This window comes from Pantherophis guttatus, chromosome 1, assembly GCF_059756535.1.
Source record: "Pantherophis guttatus breed Tessera chromosome 1, ASM5975653v1, whole genome shotgun sequence".
Lineage (NCBI taxonomy): Eukaryota > Metazoa > Chordata > Lepidosauria > Squamata > Colubridae > Pantherophis > Pantherophis guttatus.
Genome location: NC_142063.1, coordinates 95,938,415 through 95,959,038, shown reverse-complemented (window position 1 = coordinate 95,959,038; position 20,624 = coordinate 95,938,415). Strand labels below are relative to the sequence as shown.

Here is a 20,624-nt window from a genome sequence, read left to right as displayed (position 1 = left end):
AGGCAGTGCTAACCGTGCCAGGCCTTCTTCCCAAGGCCACTAGCATCATTCTTCAAATCGCCCATGCCATTCTCCAAATAGTGCAATGCCATTCTTGCAATGCTTCGTAAAGCCTTTGGAAAACTGCTGAGATCTTCCAAAATCTTGCAGGAAACAGGGTGCCTGCCTTTTTCCAAAGAGTGTGCCGGTTCTCACTAGACCTGGAGAAGATGGCCTCCCATGGCCAGCAACTGCCTCACAAAGACCCAGGGAAAGCAAGCTTCGTCAGCAGTGGAAGGAAGCAGATGGCAGAGATCAGCTGGGAATGTGGGATAGTGAGAGTAGATGGGTTGGGTCACATTTTTTAGCCAAAGCTTTGCACTGTGCTCTTGGCACTTCCCAGAACACGGAGGCTTTGTGCCATATTTGTTATTTCCTGGGTGTGGCAGCTTTGTGCTACTCTTTTTGTCCTTTCTGAAGACACAGCAGATTTATGCTGCATGGCTGGGCTGTGGTTCAGGGGTTTCTTACCGTGTCAGAGCTGTAAATAGTGCATCAGAATGCCCTTGAGTCCTAGCATATTCTTTCCTGACCACCTTGTGGTCACATCCACACAAGCATGCGTCCTACACTATCTTTTCCTGGCCTCCCTGAGTTTGTGTTGTACTGCAGCAACCCCCCCCCCACCTCCAACTAGTGCATTGCCTGTTTGCAGCCTCCCCACCTCCCACAGCCCCCCCCCCCACTCCTTACCTGGGATTCCTTCAGTTCCTGCTTAACAACTCATGCTGGAGTTATGATGACAAAAGGGAGTGCTAGGATTGCAGTTGCTAAGAGACATTGTCAAACGATGTGTTTTATGTCCACCTCCCTTAGCAATGGGAATTCCAGTCCAGTTGTGGTTATAAGTCAAAGAGTACCTATGTTAGGTCTTTCTATTGTTGTGTTTGCATAGCACACCCTACCTTGACACATTGTACAGGGTTTTTGTTCCAATGTTAAACACTCTCACGTTAGATCTTTTTGCTAAATGCTACAAAGCTTGTTATAGATCACAGAATTTGCATAAATGGGGACCAAAATGGCAGCTATTTCTAGTTTGAATGGCACAGTGATTACATTCATATACCATGCATACTCATGATTAATATTGTTTCACTGACTCCAATTTTCTCAGATGGCATAGATCAGGGGTCCCCAACCCCTGTGCCATGGCCCACTACTAGGACGTGAGCTGTACAGAACAGGGCCGCAGAAGCAGCAGGCAAGTGCACACGTGCATGCATCCCCACTTGCGTGATCAGTGGGTGAGCACATGTGCACTCCATTTGTGCAAGCGGCAGGGGCATTTGCCCATCAATTACATAAATGGAGCTGTGTGCACTTGTCGGCCACTCAGGTGGAACCATCCCCCCCTCTCTCTCTCACACACACACACACACACACATACACGCCAGTCCGCAAAGCTGGAAAGGTTGGGAAACTCATATACACCAAATCATTAAATAACAAGCCATACTTAAAGGGCACCTTAGGTCAAAATCCTGGATTGTTTGTGCTTTGGTGTGTCAAGCAGATAGCAATAGGATCTTTGTTAGTGAATTCAGCTAAATTATTTCATTATTTTGTATTAGAAGGAAAATCAAATAAATAATGACAGAAATGCTGAAGAGTTTTGCTTTTTAACTACTGTCCAACAGCTTTTGGTCCATTTATTTGATAAGGCATTAGCAAGATACAGTTATAAAGGAATTAAATTGAATTTGTGTAAGATAGATGTGAACATACAACAAAAGAATAAATAAAAGGTGCATTTTTAAAGTCTTGCATCCATAAACACACAATATCTCATAACTGAACCCTGTTCCCATGGAATACTACTGAATGCAGTGTAGATTTCTGCAAATTCAAGGGTCTGTATTAGAGTAATTCCTTGTTGTCAGATCAAGTCAGTTAAGGTACAAAAGAATATTCTGACTCAGTTAAAAACTTTGCCAGCGGCTGTAAAGAAGCCAGAACATCAGTTGCAGATGCAGCACAATGATTATCAGATTATTCACTTCTAGATTAAAAATGGTGAACATATATTTATATTATTTATTATTTATTAACCAACTTTTGCAGAATGTCTGAGTTGCAAAATCTAAGAGAAAGGAATATAAAGACCATATTTGATAAATCAGTATAGAGTATGATTCTGATGTTTAAAAAGCTAGCCTAGTTCATCTGGAATAAATGCAATGACCAGCATGTTTTATGGCTCTTTGTGTGCTTGAGCCCATTCATACTGTCTTTATTCCAAAATTAGTTCCACTAAGTTCTATGACCAAGAAATTATGTGTAGGTTCAAACTAGGTTTCTACATAGATCTTTTTTTTTTCTTGACAAAAATTGCTTTCTAGAGAAATATATCCAAAATTTCAGATTTAGGTAACTTGAAAGTTCTTTTATAGGGTTGTTCAGTTGGATTGTTTTAATGATGAGGGATTACTACCTAATCATGTCATTGTTGAAATACCATAGCTATATATGGTAAAAATATGAAGAAATAGGCATGTACTACTGCATGTTCCTCCATATCCAAGTGGTGCTTCAGATTTCAATATTATGAAATAACATGTTCCCGTGAGATAAAATAGATATTTGACCCTAACCCTTAAATTATTTTCATTGTGTTAGGATTTTAAAAAGTAACTAAAGCATGATTCTCCAAGGACAAGGTCCCAGTTGTTCCTACTGCATATTTTTCTTGTATTGTCATCTTCTGGAGGGCAACCTAAATAGAATTGCCAGGATTTATGCATTCCTTTCTTACTATGATATGTTAATGTGCTAAATCTGGAAATGAAGCTTCCAAAGCAATAAAAAAAATATCACCAGGGAAAGGTCTTTGTCATTTAGCCTTTGGAATTTAGTAATTTAGTAATGTAGATTACTCAATGTGATGTCACAATTCGTCTTGTAAGCTACATAGACAATTGAAGAAACAGTGTAAGACATGGGAGCCATTGACTATAGGCAATGGAAATAAAATGCACAAAATAAGTACATCCAATTTTCAACAAGTGACATTATGCAGATATCCTCTTAGACATCGTTGTTTTATAAATAATAAATAATAAAATGCCCTAATTGCTCATTACTACTGAATTCGAAAGAAAGGCTGTGATACTTTCACTGTGGTTTGGTTTTGAAGGTGTTATCTTTATAACCTTTGTTCCAATCCTTTGGTTTCTTCTGCATTTTTGGCTTCCCGTGATCAGGGCGCAGTCTCCAACTCCTCACTTCCCGGGGCTTAGCTTCTTCAATAGCCTCAGGTTCATGATGCACAGTTTGCAGTTTCTCAAGGAGCCAGTTTTGCCGGTCTGCTGAATGTAGGTGTTCCCCCAAATCATGCATAATCTGGACTTCACTTACAGACCTCTTCCTGTAATGAAGAAAGAGGAGAAAAGACAATAACCTCTTGGAATAGCAAAGAGACTAGACCTTTAGTTCTGCACAGTTGCAATCATTGGTGGGATTCAGCTGGTTCTCTCCGGATTGCGCAAACCGGTAGCGGTGACTGCGGGAGGCTCCGCCCACCTGCCCGGACATAATGTGCAACTACTGCGCATGCGCAAAAGGCTGTGTGCATGCGCAATGGTGGGACATGCACTCACATTTGCGAACCAGTAGGGAAGGTAAGTGAATCCCACCTCTGGTTACAATAATTGTGACTCTGGGTAAAGTGGGAGGGAGAGGTTATTCAGAAAATTGATAGGTTTGCTGGCAGAGATGTTCTATTCAGATCTTAACAGAATGGAAAAGATTTCTGAGAAAATCACTTCAAAAATGGCAATTCTGCAAGCAGCATACTTAAAATACTAATTGCCAGGGAGAAATAATGGAAGACAGACATTTCATTTCTACATGCACTTTCACAGTGTATCCAATGGGTCACTGGGATTCTGTATGTGATTTATTTATAATATTTATATAATTTCCCATTTAACACTTTGACCAGTGAAAAAGCAACGCAGAAACAACAGCAAATAAAAAGAACAATATGTTTTCATGCACAAGTGGAGTACCCATAGATGCTTTGACATGAATATAAGTTTAATGAGTAGTTTGAAGTGTCTTATGGAATATATCGAGAGAGTCCATGGTACTTGTAAAGCAACAGTGAAATCCAAATTTTTTTACTACCGGTTCTGTGGGCATGGCTTGGTGGGTGTGGCAGGGGAAGGATACTGCAAAATCTCCATTCCCACCCCACTCCAGGGGAAGGATACTGCAAAATCGCCATTCCCTCCCCATTCCCGGAGGAAGGATATTGCAAAATCTCCATTCCCACCCCATTCTGGGGCCAGCCAGAGATGGTATTTGCTGGTTCTCTGAACTGCTCAAAATTTCTGCTATCAGTTCTTCAGAACCTGTCACAACCTGCTGGATTTCACCCCTGCTCTAAAGAAACCTATTTAAGAGCTTGGCAGTTCTGATGGAGATAGTGCTCTGCTCACCCTACCCTTCCACCTTGTCATAAGAAAGGCATATTAGCAAAGACACTGGGTGTTAGGACTGGCCAAGCAGATTTGATTCTAGCAACACAGTGTCCAATACTACACCTTAAAAGGCTTGAAAGGTGAAAAATAGCACTAGCTAAACTATTTACTGCAACTAAACACCAGAGATTAAACTTTCCTTTTGTTGCTTTTCGACACTTGTCAATCTCCCAGGAAAGGTATAGCTTAGTTATTATACTTACATCACAGCTTTTCCATCAGAATTTATGAAGAAACAGATGGCATATAAAATGAGTGCAGATTTAGTCATATCCCTGATTGAAGTCATATTAACTGAAAGAAAAGTCAAAATACATTTCCATAGATAAAATTATTCCGAATCGTGTGATCAAAATAATCATAGAAATGATGGGAAAAGTATTTATAAAAGGAAATTGTGTTTCTTCATGTAATATGAAGAGAGGAGAGAATTGGGGGTTAAATTAATCACAACTATTTGTCTAATGCTGAACTAGAATAGGCCTTGGCTTGCTCAGCCAGACAAATACAGACATATTTAAGCAATAGCAAATGTCAATTCAAACAATTTTTCACTTGGGTCATGGGACTTTCTCTCCCTCAAATCCCTCTTATGTATATCCCAGGTTGCTCTACATTGGTGCAGATCTGCATCATACATACAAAAGAGAACTCATTCTGCATCTATTCATTAATTAAGAGATGACTAATCCACTAATTCTGATAAAATTATTTATGTAATGGAGGTCACATTGGCAGAATGCTTTTAATAAACCCTACTCTGCTGCATCAAACCATAAATATATCTTACCTCCTATTCTCAAGAGTCATCCAGTTGTTCTCAGGAAACATACAAAGTGTGGAATTAATAAGGCTGCCCATTATTTATTTGCTATGCCTTTATGTTGTTTTCATGGATAATTATTTCAGTCTTATTGAAAATTTGCAGATACCACCACATTGTGTTCTATTGAATTTCTTACATAAGTTATGCATTGATTGAAGAACAATGTTTTGGGGCAAAATCTTTTTATAAATAGAGATTATCTTGGTTTTGGGGAAATTAGTATTCATAGACCCAAAGTGAATCTCTTGATTACATGACTTAAATGGATCATGTGGTTTTAAAACGTGGTGATGCAGTCAGTATGGTTGCTTTAACAGCCGTGTTAATTCATCTCATGTTAACTGGGCAGAACTGATTATCTGCCTTTTGATATGCATCCAGGTAGATATTAAGAGTAAGACTTAAGAGATGGCTTTGAGATGTTTTAATCCAGTATGGATGAAAGTGGGAATGGGGGAAAACATCCAGAACAGGATATTCAAAATCATATGCTGTATATTGCATGCATGTTCTTCGATACATATAAATTTTTCTCATCTAATACTTAGACCTGTTAATTTTAATCCTAAAAATTAACTCGATCCAATGAATGAAAAATTTGATAGATTTAATCTCTTATCTGTGAAGTAAATTAAAGTCAAAACTAAACTCACAGGCATAAAAGAACAGTAACTTGTTACTGAGGTAATTGATTTCAAATGAAAAAATTAGGCATTCACTTAACTATTTAATGGCTATTGGCAGTAGAAGGGCAGGTAGGTACTTAGACCTGTTAATTTTAATCCTAAAAATTAACTCGATCCAATGAATGAAAAATTTGATAGATTTAATCTCTTATCTGTGAAGGAAATTAAAGTCTAAACTCACAGGCATAAAAGAACAGTAACTTGTTACTGAGGTAATTAATTTCAAATGAAAAAATTAGGCATTCACTTAACTATTTAATGGCTATTGGCGGTAGAAGGGCATAAATCAGGTAGGATGATCAGATTTGGCCCATGGGGTGTAACTTGCCTGTCCTGGATAAATGTTGTCATTGAACCAATGACTGGGAATCATTAATTTGACTGGAGCAGTCAAACCAATTTTGACCCTAACATAAACCTCCCATCATTTAGAAATTCATTGTGCTATAAATGATACTGCAACACCTTTTTTTCCCTTTCATAATCTTCTTATTTTAGCTTAGGAGGCATTTCGTTTTATTTTTTTTTCCTCCGGAAAATGTGTAGGCATCAAAAATCTGTTCTTGAAAGCATTTATACCATCCTAAACCTATTATTATCACTGGAAATTTTATTGACGAAGCCATTTGAGTTTCTCAGGGTAGAACAGAAAAGCTGATAAGGATTCAAGAAGTAAAACGTAACTTAAACTTAATGCTGAATCCAGTTATAAATTCCAGTGGTAATTTTGATTGCCGGTGAGATGTATAGCCTCAGTTAAAGTTTTTATGAAGGGCCTATAACAATGCTTAATAAAATATTAAGTGATTTACAATTTCGGTATATACATTATTTTTACTACAACCTAAGCATAAATATAATTCGGATATTTCATATTCCTATCTATATTTCTTTTATGCAATTTTATACACATATATGAAAATTAACTTTCAAAATAAAATATAGAGCATTCTTACCAGGTAGCTTTTTAAGTTGGTTCTTCCTTTAGATAAATCTCAGCAAGCAGAAGTTGATTTGAAGACTGCTTAATTGGTCTAGAAGACTCCTTAAATGCAACTTTAAATAGAACTTCTCAGTAGCTAAGGAGCCCTTTTATTGTCTCCTTTTGTTGATGTCACTTTCGAACACACCCCTGACCTTGATGTACCACCCATCATGTGCTTTTGTTAATGGGGCATTGAAAGAACAGAGAAGAAAGGTTTAGGGCAAAATACAGTAACCTGGGAAACTTCACAAGAGTTTGACTTTTAGAGAATCTGAGTTTGAGGTTGGAAAAAAATGCATATAAAGAAATTATGTCAATTAAGCAGTGATGATCAGCTTTAAATGTTAATGAATCCAGGGATGACTAAAAGCCAACCTTTGTGTGTGGGTATCAATGATCAAGAACATGAATGGCCTGCTGCAGGAATCTTTATTCAGTGTCATTAAATTTAGTCTATTCAAATTGGAAAAATTAACATTGCCCTGGAATCAGAGATAAACCTTGAAGTCTTGTAAATCTAGCTCATTAATCACAATGGGGCATCACTTTTAAGTACAAACATGGATATTGCTATGACCGAAGACATCAAACCTCAGTTTCTGTATCAAAGAAATAAATTATTAATAGATATATATACTTTCTCTCAGACATATATATATACCCAGATGGAACTGTTTAAGATAGTAATTTCATTTCCAAACAAATGTTCTACATAAGGATATGTGGGATTTTAACTGAATTTTTCCTTGGAGCAGATAGAATGTTTAAAACATTAAAAAGTACTTGCCATTTTAATTTTAATAAAGATTGTAGAGACTTTTAAAATGCATTCCTCAAAGGCTAACTGCTGAGCCCTCCCTCACAAATAAAAATAAAAATAAAATAGGTTTGTGCTTGTTTGTTTTCTCCTGCAACAGGTGGCTTGATTTACTTATTTGAGTCAGTGTATCAATTCTGCAAGCAAATTCTTATGTTCAAAAGCTTTATTTGTCCAGTCAGACTCCTGCAAGTTTTAGATGGCAAGATTATTGTAGAGCTATACATACTGCTTCGTGAAAAAAAATAAGATTTTTGGAACATTTTGCTCATATGATGCTGTATCATTTGCTTACAAATTAGTGAATGCAGCAGGACAAGACTATTACCCACGATTTATTTGTAAGATTCACCGGATAAATAAAGAAGATGTAGGCTTTAAACAAGTAACAGTTTATCTGTGAATGGTGCTAATAATTGCCCTATTATGCTAGAGGGAATATAAAAGACAATGTTTTCTTTTCATTCAACAGAAAAGCTTTTTCAAATTTTGCCCTTATTTTATAGAATGTAAGTCACATATCGGTTACATTAATATTAAAGATAGAAAGGCAGATAGATGAACAGAATGTTCACTTTATTCAGAAGCAACAACCATTTCTTGCATTTCTGTATGAATGAGATGAGAGCCACACATTTATTTATATCCCACCTTTATTATTTTTACAAATAACTCAAGTTGGTGAAGATATCCAACATACCTTCCATTTTCCCCATAACAACAACCCAGTGAGGTGAGGTGAGCTGAGAGGACTGGTTCAAGCTCACTCAGCTGCAGGGGTGAAATCCAGCAGGTTCTGGAGAACCGGTAGCGGAAATTTTCAGTAGTTCGGAGAACTGGCAAATACCACCTCTGGCTGGCCCCAGAGTGGGGTGGGAATGGAGATTTTGCAATATCCTTCCCCCAGGAGTGGGGTGGGAATGGAGATTTTGCAGTATCCTTCCCCTGCCATGCCCACCAAGCCACGCCCACAGAACCGGTAGTTAAAAAAACTTGGATTTCACCACTGCTCAGCTGGCTTTCATGAGTAATGCAGGATTAGAACTCATGGCTTTTGGTTTCTAGCCTGGTGCCTTAACCACTAAACCAAACTCTCTCTCAACAATTATTCCTAACCCCAACATCATGCGCACCCACATGCTCCCATCTACGATAGCTATGTGTTTATTTCAAGCACTTGCAGTAAGGAAGACTTGTATATTTTATTCAATATACAAAAAGAGTCTCCATCATTCAGAACCTCCTGCAGCTGCAGATTATGTTGATGCTGCAGGCCAACATTTCCTCCTTGCAGATACCCACAATGAACTCACATCTGTTAGACAGAGTAGCATCCTTGGCAATGCAGCCTCCAGACATTCCCTTTTACCCATTTATTCAGAGTGAATGTTTTATTTCCTAAAAGGACTCTTGTTTGAGAAAACATTTTAGGCCTAAATGCAGTCTCTTCCATTGGAGCAAAAACATATGTTTAGTAGATAAGAAAGATTGGGGGGAGGGGGGGAACCATGGACAATATATGATTAGAAAAGGTTTGTATTGAATGTGACAATCATTAATTAACTGCTTCCTGATCAGGAGACCTCCAGCATCATTAGCTCTTGTCTTTCGGTGAGTGTCCAGAAAAATCACTTTGGTATTAAAAACAGCTGATAATGCAATAGTATATCTTATCACTGCATCTCTTTGAGCCCGCTGTTTGTTTATCTGTAATCTACAATAATATGTGAAAATGTACAACAGATGTAATGATGACATTGGCTTGATTCTTGAATGTATCAGCTCCGGGTATCAGGAATTTGTAAAAAGTAGTGATAAGGCAGGAAGATGCTGGCTATCCACTATAGGAGAAAGAGCTGACAAGACTTTTTCCACTGAAGAGATGAGCATCCTTGACTAACCTTCACACATGCAGCAGAGCAAAGCATGACAAAATGTTGCTGCCATTGCACTGTAAGAAAGATGCACAGCTATTCAATACCAAGTGAGAGAAGAAAGAACCAATCGTGCTGATATAGATTGTCTTCCTACTGTATCAAATACAGCTAGCTGTGCAATCTTTTTTTTTTTTTTCAGTTTTCCAAAAGCTTTGTTTATTAATTTGGGACACTTAGAAAATGATGATGCCTTTCAAAGACAAATCATGGTTTTCTAAGTATTGATGAATGGCGAGTCCCTTCATCCACTGAGCATTATAGCGGGGTATGATGGTAATTCATCAATAAAGGTAGTTCTCATTTAGCAACTGCAATTTGTTTCTGAGAAATGGTGGGTTAGAAACTTAGTCGCCAAGTGAACCACATGACAAAGGAAGAATGAGAGATCCTGCAACGTTTGCTGGTTGCTCTTGTCTCACTTAAAAAACAACAACAAACATTATTGTGCAGCAATGCTAACGTTACACTCACTTTGGCACACATTGTTTTCAGGCTCAGAAATTTATGGCATGCATTGACCAGAAAATGATTTTTAATTACTGTTTACTACTGTTTATTACTACTGTTGAATTTGCAAATGACCATTATCCAAGGCAGTTGCTAACAAAAATGACCAATCTCTCCAAAGTCAGAAAGTCTCATCACTTTTCCTGACTTATAATAGGATTATGAACACTTTCATTTGTTCATAGATATCCTATAATAATGATGGCTAACTTTTTTGCCATCGCCTGCCAGGAGTGGGGGGGAGGTGGGGTCGCACGCATACGTGCCCACACCCATAATTCTATGCGCCCCGTGCATGCACGTGTGACCCCCCCCACTCCTCCCCACTCCTGGCACACAGTGGGCCCAGTAGGCCAATTTTTCGCTCTCCCCAGGTTCCAGAGCCTTTCTAGGAGTTTGGGGGGGGCAAAAACGGCCTCCCCCCCAAGGCCCTCCAAAGGCAGGAAATGGCCTGTTTCCCTACTTCCAGTGGGCCCAGAAGGCCCGAAAATCAGCTGACTGGTGCGCAAATGCATGCCAGAGCTGAGCTCACATCCCCACAGATATGGCTATGTGTGCCACCTGTGGCACGTGTGCTGTAGGTTCACCATCACGGTCCTATAAGCTCTACATTAGTAGTGTGATTACTGCTCATGGACCAGCTCTTTTGCTTTCTTCAAAGGCTTAAGTATATTTACTAATATACTTAGTAGATTCATCATTATACTGAAAATAGCAACTAGTAAATGGTGACACAGTGGATGGTTGTAGTGAGACAATAATGCTAAAAGTGTCTAAGGAATGTTTCTCTCCTGACACAATGAAATCTGAAGAGAGCCAGTAAACCTTTAGATCTTCATTTGATTGACAAGATTTGTGGTTTCTTAAATACCATAGCAGCATGCCTAGTCAATGGCATAATCATCATGATGCAGCCTCAGGTGTCTTTTGCACTACGCTAGCAGCTAAAAGAAGCCTCTTGATGAAGGATAAACACTGCACAAGTACCTTTGTACTAAAAGACTCCTAATAAGCATCTCAGTAAGAACCACAGTTAGACAATTCAAGTGTTCACTAAAGATAACTATACTTTTAAACTCTTAAAATAAGACGTGTGTTAAGAGTGCTCCCAAACATCAGCATAATGTTTGTGCACTAAACAAGGAAGAAGGCTAACTGAACAAATACTTTCTAAAGAAACATTCTATTGTTTCCTCTTTCAATTATTCTACCAAAATTAGGCCAGCCATTTCCTGAAGGATCTTTCCCCAGTAAAAGAAACCTCTGTTATTCTGTTTCACTCTTAGATTATTTTAGAGCTTCTTTCAATGGAGTTATTGGTTTTGCTTTTTCACCATGATAGTTGTTAGTATTGTTATATTTTTGTTAGCCGTTAATCTCCCATCTCTGTGGCCCTCTTTGCTTGCTGACCTGAAGAAATCTAGTGAGAGGCGTCCATTTAGCATATAATGAACATATGGAAAACAAGGGAACCTCACATTGCTGAAAACTTAATTGTAGTATGAAAGCAAGACTTCTTGCATACACCTTACCCCAAATTCTTAGACATCCTAAAAGTGCAATGATCTTTCACCCTTATCCTTCAAAATTATTCCAGAATGTATTTCATCAAAAAAGAATCAGTGACAATTTCAGTTCCCTACAAGTGGAGAATAAGATCAAAATATAAATTAATGTCTCAGCACAAATGTGACAGAATATAGTTTCCTATCCATGGTCTCTGTAACTTCAGCCCATCTCCCAGATGGCAATTACTCAGGTGTATATCTCGAACATACTGCGATATTCTTGCAGCATGAGGAAATGCAGCAGGTGATTGCCAGCAGCACACATACCAAGTACATGAGCATCTTCAAAAACTGTTCTATAGCTATTTCTGAATATTTGATTTCCTCTTTTATATTACAATCTTGAATCTTTATTTATTATCACTGGCCTCAGTGGAGGCTTGTAGTTAAGGAAGGTATAAACTGTGCAAGAACAGCTAAGAATCACGTTTACTTCACTGGAAACATAAAAATCTAATATTCCAACAACAAAATCCAAGGATTATACTTTTTATCTGATGCCTTATTAATTCTATCTGTGAATCTCTGGTAAATCAGTAGGATGTGATTTATCGTGGTTTGTCTCGCTGATTTCAATAGGAACAAAGTGCAATGAATTGTATTTGAATCCAACTCATAAGTACCTCATTCCAGATCCTGCATACCCCAAATTCTTTGTGCTGGTTATGTTCAGATGCCATGGATAGGCCATATTTTGAAGACTAGTTGGTATATGAATCACTCTGCCTTTTGTATGCTATTTCACACCTTCTCTTCAAGAGCTACATACAGTATTACGTAGTGGTTCTGAAGCCCTGGTTATGTCATCATAACAATGAGAGGAATCCCAGGCAGGATGGAATTGCCTAGAAGAATGCGGTTAAAATTATGAAGATAAACATCATCTTATTTGTCTCAGAGACATACCTTAGTGATTAGTAGCAGGAAAGCCATTGTGCAGTCACAAAACCATTGCTGAGATTCTGTAAATATGTGACACAATCCAAAGACACGCATACATTAAGGGTCTTATTTCCAATTGTATTTATTTGCATGCTAAAGTATTTCTCATTTATTTTCAAGACTCCAACAAGACATGCTGTTAGGTACAAAGTTAACTGTTCATTAGCTCAACTTATGCTAATAAATACTTATGCCATACAAGTGACTGGCTCAGAAGAGCAAGTGAAGAATTCATAAGTTATATTTTATCCTATATTACTGAATTTAAAAAAATATGTAAGGGTTTACATGACTGATTATTGCTCAGCCTGCCTCTGCCCTAAGGCACAGTGAGATTACTGCCTCTAGTTGCAGATGCTGGGGAATATCAAGTGGCTATGTGAAGTTAGAAGAGAATTATGTCTGCCATTCAATTTACTCTGCATCCTGAGGAATGTTGCAGATAGCTTCTCACCCCACACATTGTAGATCTTTGGGCTAATCGGGCATGCAACAAAAAATAATGGAAGAAGATGATGTTTCCATTTTTTAGGAACTTCCTTTCCAGAGAATATCATCCTTTGATTCATGGTTCCACCAGAAACTCTATACTGCAACATTGACAAGGCTTATTGAGACAGCTCCTTCACAAGAAGTGAAAATGACCACATTACAGATTGTATTCCTTAACCAAAGTTTCACTTGACTTCAGTGAGTTATTAGAAAGAAATGGTTTCAGCAGGAATAGCTTCAGCTCTCAAAACTCACTTGGATCTACCTAAGATACTGTTTCTCAATGCCCTCTTTCCAAAGAACTTCAACCATAAATTCAGCAGTTTGTATGATATCAACTCCCAGTTAGCCATGATTTATTCAATTTTTAACCCAATTGTCTGGGTGTGTATAATGTACTGATACATCAATTGTCCACATTGGATGAATCTGCATAACCCACTCAGATAACCAGCTTTAGCTTAGGTTCTTTTGAAATCCAGGCCATATCCAACATAAATATTGCATTATCCCCAAATACTTTGATTTTGGTTCCTAGGTCTGCTTTACCTACATATCTATCTCACCTGCCCAGATGTGACTGATTTACTTTCATTGAACATTTTTAGCCTAGATCTGACACCATTGCCTTTTCCATGAGTCTCAAAATGAGTCTCAAAAACCATAAAATATTACCTAGGTGACCATTCTCTTTCTTAGTTATACTTCAGCAATTACACTTTAATAATTAGCAGTGTGTTTGCATGCTTGCATGCTTAGATTTATCATTCAAGGCAGTTTCTTCGTTTCCATTTTTCTTCTCTCTGTAATTAATGAAAAAGTCACTCAGTGCCTTTGAGAGAAAATAGCAGTCTTTTTCTCAGAGATACATTCCCTATTATAGAGAGAACTGACCTTATTTCGAATATTTATAAAGGCCTTAAAATGACATTTTAACATGGTTTAATTACTGATGGTTTTATTCGTTAGCTTCCTTTTATTTTTTAATTAATTCTTCTAGCTTTATAATAGTAATGTAAGCGGTCATGAGTTGATAGTGGTTAGAAGCATAATAATTAACCATAACAAAAAAAGGAGATGTTTCCTAACCAAGAGCCTTAGTAGTACAGTGGTCTAAGGCACCCTGTTATTAAGCTGGTTATTAAGACCAGCTGCCTGCAATTACTGCAGGTTCGAATCTCGCCAAGGCTCAAGGTTGACTCAGCCTTCCATCCTTTCTAAGGTAGGTAAATTGAGGATCCAGATTGTGGGGGCAATAAACTGACTTTGTATAAATATACAAAAAGGATGAAGGCTATTGCTGAGCACATTGTAAGCCGCCCTGAGTCTTCGGAGAAGGGCGGCATATAAATCAAATTAAAAAAAATATATATGAATTTTACCTAAAGCAATAGTAGGAATACTTGGAAACCCAGCCATTCCACTTGGATTTGCTATGCTCTGTTCTTAGAGGGCTTTTTTCCCCTGCACCAGCCTTTCTGGAGTTCGTGATATGCCAAAATATAATAGGCTAGAATGGCACAACGGGTGGGAAAGATACAACCTTTTATTCTATGTTGTTGTTATTCAAAGGTACCCAGGCATCATAAAAAAAACAAAAACAGCAAGCTATTCTTCAGTGGTTCTGTTACTCTGTTACTTTATTTTCTTTTACAAATGCTAGCTAGATGAGTCTCCAGATTTATTGACCTTCAGCTCCCTAAATTCCCAATTGCCAAGCCTGTTGATTCAAAATTAGGAGTATTGATAATTCTGAAGACACCAGGCTACGAAAGGCTGTGGGACCTGATATCCCTGTCTTACGCATTTGAACTGTTTTCATAGCGGAAGACGCAATTAACAGGGCTGTAGATCTTGTATCACAATAGATTTTTCAGGATAGAGAATTTGCATTCACACAAGGGTGATGGTCTGTTTCTAATTCCCCATTAAGGTTTCTGTTATTTTTCTTGAAAAAACATCGGGGACAAGCTCTCTCCTCTCCAAGAGTGATTCCTTTTCCTCTCTCATCTCTCTCTCCCACCCCCATCCCGCCCTCCCATCTCTCTCCGATTCTCATGCATATCCTATTCTATCTCTGTTTAAGCCTTTTGCAAAGGACTCCAAGTCTTTTTTTCCTTGCTTAAAAACTTAAATATTCTTTTTGGATCTACTTGCGTTATTCAGACATCTAACAAATGAAGTTGTGTGCTTGTGCCAGAGTGGATTCTACTTACCTTTACTTCGGTTCACAACGGGGCCGCGCATGCATGCGCAGAAGCTTCCTGATGACATCAGGGTCAGTGGGCGGAGCCACCTGCCGGTTTTACTACCGGTTCTATAGAACTAGTCTGAACCGGGGGCAACCCACCATGGCTTGTGCACAGTACATGGGAAGGGGGGAAAAAAAACTCCACAGAATGGTATCATGAGTTTTGGTCACCAACTTGCATTTCTTGATGTTCTTTTGGGTAGTGAACATGGGAGACTATCTAATGCAGCGATCCCCAAGGTTTTGGGCTCCAAGGACCGGCTCTCTGGAGAGCAGTTTTCCAGGGAGTGGTTTTGTGCGTTGCCTGGATCCCACACACGCATGGATAGGGTTTTGCTCGCTTGCATGCCCCGGTTCCTGGTGGGCCACGGTCCAGGGTCAATCCGTGGCCCAGAGGTTGGATCCTGATTTAATGGATAATTGTGAAGTTGAAATGCATATGTGTCCATTGGTGGTTTTAGTCTGCCCATTCCCATGAAACTATTCTTCTGCTTTTACTTTATTGTTGGAGTTCAAAAGAAAGGGATGATATGTCACAGCAAGACCATCAAACTGACATCTTCATCAAAATAAGGAACTGAAAATGTTGCTGAATATTGTTAAGGATGTAGTCATGATTGTTGAGTGATTTTGTGTGTTTTCTTGAGATACAGTGCTATATTTTTCAGTTGCCTGGCTTTCACAGTTTCCCTATAAATAGTATTTCAGTTTGAACAATACAGGATTACTAGATAATTGTTTTGTAACAGTGACTAAAAATGGTTGGGTTTGCCATTTCAGGAACACTATGTTTTGAACAAAAAATGTGAATTGGTATGATTCTCTTGGAGAACGCCTCTGTGCTTATTATCATACACTGTTGTGACATCAATCTACAGAACATCTAGGCAGAAATTATCAGTTCATCTGCAGGCTTTGCAGAAAGCATGGGACCTTGAAATGTCTTTCAAACAACAGTTCTCGGATAACATCTTGCTAGCGTTCATGTGACAATCTGCTTCTTATCAACAATATCGATATAGGACAAACCATGAAGCTATCATTTGAATAGATCACCTTGACTATATCAAAACAACTTCTGCATTTTTGGGGTGTGGGTTGCTCTCTGTTCTCCAGAAATAAGCTCAGAACCCGGAACAGATGTGAGGGTCTATAAAAACAAACATTTGGATTAAATGAACATGAATAGGACAAGGTCATTATTGAGAAGCTCAATACAAAAGAAAATACCCCACATCCTCCAGAATATAGATGAGAAAACAGACAAATAATATCTATGAAAGATAGATAGGTGGATGATTAGATAGATAGATAGATAGATAGATAGATAGATAGATAGATAGATAGATAGGTGCTGTAGATAGAAAGATACTGTAGATAGATAGATAGATAGATAGATAGATAGATAGATAGATAGATAGATAGATAGATAGATAGATGATAAATAGATACTGTGTTTCCCTGAAAATAAGACCCTGTCTTATATTTTTTTGAACCCTAAAATAAGTGCTTGGCCTTATTTTCGGGGAGGTCTTATTATTTTGGGGCATGTGGAGGAAACCAGAGGAAATGGTGGGGACCTGCTGCGCATGTGTTTAAATATTTTTAGGGAGGGCTTATTTTCAGGGGGAGATATTTTAGGGCATGCGCTCAAAAGCCCGATTGGGCTTATTATCAGGGGGTGTCTTATTTTCAGGGAGACAGACAGACAGACAGACAGACAGACAGACAATAGACAGACAGACATATCTCTTTTTAAAATATATTATTTCATTCATCTGTATTTCTGTTTTTATACCCCACTGGGCTGTTTTTCATATATTCCCTTTTAAAAACCTTTACCTTCTTCTTTTTTCTTTTCTTTTCTTTTTATTTACTTTTGACAGTTTTGAAGGTACCCCATATTACTGATACTATCTTCTGTTTTGTAATCAGACTGGGAAAGACTGACTTAATTTAGGTAGTCTACAATAGCCCCAGAAAATGATATAGTAATCGGTTTGCAGGCGTTGCCAGTAGGATCAGTAGGATCCGATCCCATTAGTGGATGTTAATGTTTGATGTTCTGCCCTTAAGGGAACTCCATTCACAACTAATCCGCATATCCAGCTTAACTAATCAGAACTTTTTCCTATCAGGAAATCCTTAATCACATTCACTCATCACAATTGTATTGTTCCTATTGTGAAATGGATCGTCCTTTGATGTAGCATATCTGTCCAAAGACAGATTATCAGTAGGTCAGAGAAAATATATGTTACAGTGCTAATAATTGTGCTAATTAAGTAGTTTATCATCCTTGTTTTAGTTTATGTGTAGACCTTCCCATTCCCAAGGTTTGGAAGAGTCTCTTTAAACTCAACTTTTCAACATAAACACTTCCCAGCATAACTTTCATGCTTCACATTGCTTAAGCAGGATACATTGACAGCTGTTATTGCTGATGTGGATCCTGCCTTCATTTTGTCATGTACTAAAACCCTGTTCTGTATTAGCTCACTAAATCAGCATGATTATTATTTTGTCACCAGCATTCCTTAACCTTGCAGACCATTCAGTGACAGTAAAAACACAGGCGGCTCAAGGTCTGCTCTACACCCAGGACTTTGAATAATCTAGCGTGCTACTGTCTATTTGTTTAGATTCTAACACATTAGGGTGGAAATACATTACTCCATTGTTTTTGGCACTTGCTTTTTAATAAAATATTTGGGAACTATTTATGGTTTGGTTCACTGCCCCCGTTTTGATTAGAGAGAATAGTAGGTAATATGGCTGTACGTGTGAATTATGTATAACTACACAGGAACCGTATGGCTGAGTTCGTACCAGGCACTAAGCATGTTAAGGATGTCCAAGGATCGCGCCCAATAACTCCATCACGAAGAAGTTCTTTAAATCAGTGATCTTTATTTACAAGGCATCTTATCATTGCAGGTACAGATCTGGAACTGAGCCAGGACCGCATGGCTGGACCTTAAGTACCCCTGGGGCGTGGCTAAGATAAGGAGGGGTCATTGGGTTAGGGTGGACCTTGGGGGTTGGCCTGTCCAGCCCCTGTGCCTCCAGCCCTGGGTCTGAGGCAAGGCATTTATCTCTGACAAAAACCCCTCTAAATGCCTGGCCGAGATACACTTGTACTGTGTGTACCTGAGATGTTGTTTTTGAGAGGACACCCAATTTGGATGTCAGATACGTATGCTGCTTGTTTTGCAATGGTTTCGTTAAAATGTCTGCTGTCTGTTCTTCTGTGTCACAGTGTATAACCCTTATGAATCCTATGCTTGAGAACTGTCTAACGTGCTTATATTTTATGTCGATATGCCTCGACCTCTGACCAACTGCTTCGGCCTTCGATATTTCCACAGCGGCCTTATTGTCCTCATGTATGGTTATTGGGTAGTTGGGTTCTGCCCATATGTTTGTGAGTAGGTCATCAAACCAGACCAGGTTGTTGGCGGCTTTGGACAAACATATGTATTCGGCCTCTGTTGTGGATGTGGCTACCAGGTCCTGTTTGCCTGTGTACCAATGTACTGGGCTGTTGTTGAGGAAGAATATGTAACCTGAGGTGCTCTTCCTACTTTTCACGTCCCCAGCCCAGTCAGCATCAGCGTAGCATGTGAGTGTGGGTCTTGTGGCATTCTCGGGTTCTAGTGATAGCAGGCGTCAGCGCTATGCTTTAGGTATCTCAATACCCTTTTGATGGCTTCCCAATGGTATACAGTGGGGTTACCTACATGCCGGGATAGCAAGTTAACTGGCAGGGCAATGTCGGGCCTTGTCCAGTTGGCAATGTATAATAGAGAACCTATGGTGGATCTGTATAACATGTTGTCCTTGAACGCCTCAGCCTCATTGTACATGTCCTTTATGAAATCTGGCTGCATTGGTGTCTCACACGTTTTGGCGTTTGTCATGTTGCATTTATGTAATAATTCTAATATTTTGTCCTTTTGCGATAGTTGGAAGCCTTTGTCAGTCTTTGTGATTTGTACCCCTAGGTACTTATCCACTTTACCCAATATCTTCAGTGAGAAGTGTCTCCCTAGCTCGTTGGCAAAGTCATTGCATTTGCTAGCCTGATCGCTGATGTACAGTATGTCGTCCACGTATATTAAGACATATTCGACAGAGTTGCCTACCTTCTTAGTGAAGAAGCATTTGTCAGCAGAGGTGGCTGAGAACCCCATGGATTTCAGAGTCTTGGACAGGCACTCGTACCAGCATTTCCCTGATTGTTTGAGTCCATACAGGCTCCTGTTCAGGACCCAGGTTTCCCCCTTCCTGGTGCTTTGGTTGGGTGGCGCTCTTACATATATCTCCTTGTCGAGCTCAGCGTGCAGGTAAGCGGTTTGTACATCAAACTGATGTACTTCTAGGCCAAGTAGTGATGCTATTACCAGTGCACATTTCATGCTTTCAGCCCTGACTGTGGGGGAATATGTCTCTGTGTAATCATCGGGGTATTTTTGGGCGAACCCTTGTGCCACTAGTCTAGCTTTGTAGAGGACTTTATTTCCTTCTAATGTTTTAATCTTGTAGACCCACCTGGTGCCTATGGGTGTTTTATCTGCTGGGACTTCGGAGGGGGTGTATACATTTAGTTCCCTTAGGCTGCTCATTTCCCTCTCCATAGCTTGTTCCCACTTTGTCCTTTCTCCCTCTGGTAACTTCAGCACATCCTTATATGTGTTGGGGGTTAGTTGGTTAGTGTGTAGGGATAACATGTAGTCCTCTAATCTTTTTGGCGCCTTACCCCTGTTTGCCCTGACTGGCCTGGCTGGGGGTGTCTCGGTGTCATGTAGGTATTTAGCTTCTTTCTCAGTGAGTAAGTCCACTTTAATGCAGGGGTGGTTCTCCTTCCATTCCTTCACTTGTACTTCCTGCCTCTTGGGTCTGCCCTTCTCCTGTTCTGTGGCCTCTCCTATGTTGTGCCCTGTCACCTTTTGGTCACCTTCTGGTCCGTCCTTGCTAAGGGACACCTCGTTGAGGTGTATCTTGGACCAGTTGGCATTCTCGTGGAAGACAGCAGTTCGTGACACTACAAATCTGTTATTGCTGTCTATGAATCTGTATCCCTTCATCCC

At 39.1% G+C, this 20,624-nt stretch overlaps 1 protein-coding gene across 1 annotated transcript; it reads right to left on the bottom strand.

Annotated features, from left to right (window-relative positions):
* Nucleotides 1–1,652: 1,652 nt before the first annotated feature.
* PTH (parathyroid hormone) lies at nucleotides 1,653–7,080 on the bottom strand. Its single transcript, XM_034417136.3, has 3 exons — nucleotides 6,992–7,080; nucleotides 4,727–4,817; nucleotides 1,653–3,406 (listed from the first exon to the last, which is right to left on the bottom strand). The coding sequence occupies exons 2-3, from the start codon at nucleotides 4,810–4,812 to the stop codon at nucleotides 3,154–3,156; spliced, it is 339 nt and encodes a 112-aa protein (XP_034273027.2). The 5' UTR covers nucleotides 4,813–4,817; nucleotides 6,992–7,080; the 3' UTR covers nucleotides 1,653–3,153.
* Between the last annotated feature and the right edge of the window lie 13,544 nt (nucleotides 7,081–20,624).